This window comes from Nicotiana attenuata, chromosome 7, assembly GCF_001879085.1.
Source record: "Nicotiana attenuata strain UT chromosome 7, NIATTr2, whole genome shotgun sequence".
Taxonomy (NCBI): Eukaryota; Viridiplantae; Streptophyta; class Magnoliopsida; order Solanales; family Solanaceae; genus Nicotiana; species Nicotiana attenuata.
The window spans coordinates 114,709,807-114,714,942 of NC_031995.1; the positions used below are offsets into that span (position 1 = coordinate 114,709,807).

Below are 5,136 nucleotides of genomic sequence, written 5' to 3' on the forward strand. Positions count from 1 at the left end.
AATTTTGATTTGGTCAAATATTAAATACTAAACACTGTGTTAGACAAAATTAGCCGAAAACAAAGTAGTTGGCTACATGTTAGTTGGAAGAAGAGTAAGTTTAGTGATTGAATATTGCATATGCCAATGGTTCTTTGACTAAGCAGCATTTTAGTAGTTGTGTGGTGTATTGAAAGGAACTAGACATCTAATGGAATGTTTTTTTAACTTTATCCTATATATCTTTTAAAAGATAGTAGTGAATATACTAATATCTCACCAAAAAGAATGTTCTACTACAGAATATAACTTCTATATCTATCTACCCATTCCCGAGCTCGAACTCGAGACCTCTGTTTTGATTCGACTATTTGTCTTTTTAGTTTGGTTCTTCTAAATCAGATTTAACTAAGTATACATCCTCCGGCAAATTTTAGTTTAAGTGGTTAGGCGAGCGGTTATTTACGTTAATTCTTCAAGTCTTTTAATCATTTAAACTCTTATGAATTAATGGATCAAACTGGTGATCTAAGAATCAATAATGACCAATCTAGCCAGTTTTGTTGGCCAATGGACTTCCTGCTTGGAGTTGAAAAACTCAGCATTTTGCAGTAAGCAGAAAAAGAACAAGAATTTGAAACTTGAGATCGTAATCAAACTGTTCTCCAGGGAACTTATTGCATTTCATTAAATATGAGTAGGAAACATAATGCTTTTGTTCAGTCATCAATAATATTCCTGTAATTTGCTACCAGTCAACAAGGATTCTTTTCATTTCACCAATGAATTCCTGCATTTGTTCCCTAGTATGCAAAGGGAAGGGATAAACACATGCACAATCCAACTGTCCATCCCTAATCGTATCGAATATGGCAATAGAAGGGCCTACCCCATGCACAGACATACAGCCTATGAAGTCTTCTAATCCAATTTCCTGATGCACTGTGCTGGAGTTATCGATCACGGGGTCTTCAAACACAGAGATTAGAGAAGACCTAAGTGAAGAGGCGGGCGTTAAGCCAGGATTATCAATGCCTTGCACATGAGGAAATTCAGGTCTCCCATGTCTGAAAAATGCTTGTTGTTGTTCTTGGCATTGATGAAAGATGTGTAACTTCTCATTGCCAGCTCCCATATATCTTCACCTCCCTTAACATCATGTGTGTTGAGGATAGCAGAATGATAAAAACCTGCACGATTTAGGTCATCATTTTAATATACTCTGTGCAGTAAACATCTTTAGGGTACAAGAATAGAAATGACAAAGAAGTTCAAGAGCGGTGAGAGTTTTTACTAAATATAAGAGCAACAGAAGGTATTGGAGTACGGAGTACCTGCCCAAGCACTAAGCTAAAGTGTCTTTGTTAGGGAGTACTTTAAACCCCCTCACATGTGGGACTTTCCAACGCGAATTCGGATTTAATCGGGCCCCAATGTGGGTGCCGGACACCGGATGTTTGTTAAAGGGCTAATAGGATGTTTCCAGCAGACTATGGATAGTTTGAGCTTTTCCCAAGTACATATATAATGTGCAATTAATTAACTTGCAAGTCACATAAGGCAACTTTGGTATTTAACTCGAAGTAATTATTGTGGACCAATTGATCCCCGGATTGATTGCAAAGAGTTGTAGGAAATGAATTATAGATTGATGGGCTCCCGATAGGCTAGTCTTTTAGGTCGGGCTCTTCTACTCAGTCTATAACAATTAGTAGCATAGGAGATTAGCAACACTTGAGGCAGTAAATTGAAGTGGTGGCCGAGGAGAGTGCTAGGAGTGATGTCTTGGACCTCGAGAGGGGTGCTAGCCGTGATCAATTGGTAGGATGCCAGGAGTAGTGACCTGGACCACAGAGGGGTGCTAGTCGTGACCACTTGTAGGACGTCACAAGTGGTACCAGCCGTGACTTATAACTGGGGCCAGATGGGTGCCAAGAACAATAGTCTGCAGCTAAGAAGTGGTTACAGTCATGACGGATGAGGTCGTTGGTCCTCAAGCGGGAGCATAGTAATGAATTACTTGAGTCCCTCATTGGCCACTAGTCAGTTTTGACCTTTAATAGTAAAATAAAGCAAATCCTTGGGGCAGAGAGAGTAACTAAATACTTGCAAAAATAATCATTTTATAATTGAAATCTATGGACATGAAAAGGGGAAAAACATAAAAGAAAAGGTAAACAGTTTATGGAAGTTGAATGCATTAACAAACCTGGAAAATCAGGGCTAAGAACTGGATCAAGAATTGAGCGGCAGTTAATAAGTGTTACAACTGCATACTTCTCCCATTGATCCTCAGGTAAGCCTTTTGAGGAATGTGCTGCAATTAATCCAGCAGCAGCCAACACCCCACACAATTTTATACCTCTTGTTTTGCAGCCCTGCCAAAATTCAGACTTTGTTATCTGCTAATATTCCTTTTCGGACTAAATTGCAAACTATGTACATTTACGATCAGGGGGTTGTGACAGGTTACTTTCTTTTTTAAGGTAATGAACTCACACTTACCGTACACAGTTCTATGTAACTAATTTCTAAACCTCACCATTGAAAGTATTTGTACCTTGTCAGTGTCCAAAGTTAAGCCATTAATCAAGCTACAAACATGTTCTAAATTGAGCAATGGTTTAGACCCCATGGGCCAATTTCCTTTTTTTGACAACCAAGAAATCTCCGAGACAGTGGTGCACGTCACGGAACTTGGGGGATGATGGGTTGCCCCTTCACTCGTCTCCACCTAAACACCACCTTTTTTTCTACGACAAGGTTTGAACTTGTGACATGTCCTAATGCACACATCATGTAATACGCTCTTACATCAGCTCAAGAGCAACCCAATGGGCTTAATTGAATCATTTGAATTAACACATTGAAACTATGACTAACGCTAGAATCCAAGGCCTTGTACTAAAGCCAGAAAACTTATATTTCACATGTTATTGTTGACATACTCTATGTTTCACATGTGACCTGTATATATCTATTTTTTGACAAATAGTACATGCATGTGTAAAGTTGTACATCACGTGAAGAGAATAGTACCCTGCATTCAACAAGGGCCACAAATTTTCAACCAACAAAACAAGATAATGGGACCAACGAAGTTTTTATTGGGTCTACCTTTGCCTAACTTTATAGAAAATGAAACAAGAGATTACCCAACTATTTTTTCAATGTGTCTTTCCATGCACTTTTATCACCTAATTATAATTCATTTACTTTATATTTTTACCTCTAAAAAAATATAATTTGATGTAAACATTGAGGCAGAAATCTTATTGTTACATTTTCAAACTAATAACACAATTTTCTCGTAAGAAAGAAATAGAAGTCACAACATATGTAGTTTAATGTAGGTAAATACTTGCACCCATATTTACATTAAACCAAACAATTTAACCTTAGCAGTTAAAAATTAAAACTAGCATACATATCACTTAACCATGATGTCTCGGTGAAAGAGTTCTAATATCAAAGAAACCTAAAGTTTAGATCACATAAAAATATGAAAAACTACATCAAATCACATTTCATGTAAATATCGAGTCTGAGTTAACCTTTTTTTGTTTTTTTTTATTTAAAAAAACCAGAAAAAGTTAACTCGGACTCAATATTTACATCAAATCACATTTCATCAAATGGTAGATTGAGGTAAAATTATAAAGTTAATAAACTATAATTAAGTGATAAAAGTGTATATAAATACACATATGAATCAATTAGTTTAGTATAAATACTAAATACGAATAAATTTCTCAAACTATTGTGTTATCTTCTTGATGAAATATTATTATCGGTCTACTTAATTAAGGAAACTAAAAGTTATTGTCATGTGACCAAGAGTTCACGAGTTCGAGCCGTGGAAACAGCTGCGTGCAATGGACCACAATGTGGTCCGTACCTTATCCGAACCCCGCGCGTAGCGGGAGCTTAGTTCACCGGGCTGCTCTTTGTTATTAAATTAAGGAAACTAAAAAGAAAAAAATGGAAATTATGAGAATGTGATATAAACTTACATCAAGAATGCGATCAGTATCTTCTTTATTCAACTGCAATTTCACAACTTGAGATCCTCTTGTTGATTCACTATCTATGAAATTCAAATTAGCAAATCTCAGTGCATTCAAACCATACCCAACCATATCCATCCCACGTGCCCAAAATGGTTTATTAGCTTTTCCAGCAGGAATATATTCCTCTATTCCCAAACCAACCTCCATCTTTTCCCCTAATTCCGATTCTACCCCTCCTCCTTCATTTTCATTTATCCCTTTTCCCTTCTCACTACTCATCAGCTCCAGCAACTTCCTCAGCAACGCCAACGCCGCCGCCCTGTCACACGTTGACGTGTGAATCCGTAAAGTAACTGCCCATTTCTCATCGCTTAATCTATAGATGCTCGGGAATAGAACATCAGTGTCGGAGTGATCAGACGACGTGGCGGTATTTACCCAGGAGTTTTTGTTGAGTTCGTGCTCGAGGATTAGGTGAAAATCGGAGATTGAGGTATGATTAGGGATTTTGAGCTGTTGAAGAATTTGAGCCGTTGATGAGAGATCAAACGGCTGGATTTGAAGGTGAGAAGTGGAGGGAATGATGTAAGAGTAGGAGTTAGTTGTGGGTTCGTAGTGGAGTTTGGATTTGAGGATAGGATTGGAATTTTGAAGTTTGTGGAGGGCATTTTGGAGAAGTGAAATGTCATGGGATTTTGATAAGAGAGCTAAGACTGTTATCCCGGTGCCACTGGGAACCGCCTTGCACCAGCTGTACTCGGTGTTACCTGCCGGCCGGGTTTCAAACTCACACGGCGGAGCTGCGGTGGTGCTACTTTCTTGCTCAGCCATGAGAAGATGGGAGTATGGTGTGTGATAATTATTATTGAGTGATAGTTAAGAAGGTACATGGAAATGGACAATATATTGAGTAACAACAGAAAATTTTATTTTGTGTCTCATACAACTGACACTAATTGTATAAGACAATTTTTTTGTCTCACAGTTTTGTGGACCCAGATTTTTGTGAACCCAGAAGTGTAACAAAAAAAGAGCCTCATACAACTAGTATAAGTTGTATTAGACACAAAATAAAATTTCTCGAGTAACAACTGAAAAGTACTATAAAGTGGACAAATAAAGCATCACTGCTCTTATTATCTTTATA

General features: G+C 37.7%; 1 protein-coding gene across 1 annotated transcript; it reads right to left on the reverse strand.

Annotated features, from left to right (window-relative positions):
• Nucleotides 627-4,880, reverse strand: LOC109229759. The gene is made up of 3 exons (XM_019395314.1): nt 3,993-4,880; nt 2,189-2,357; nt 627-1,169 (listed from the first exon to the last, which is right to left on the reverse strand). Exons 1-3 carry the CDS (start codon nt 4,818-4,820, stop codon nt 994-996), a joined length of 1,173 nt encoding a protein of 390 aa, XP_019250859.1. The 5' UTR covers nt 4,821-4,880; the 3' UTR covers nt 627-993.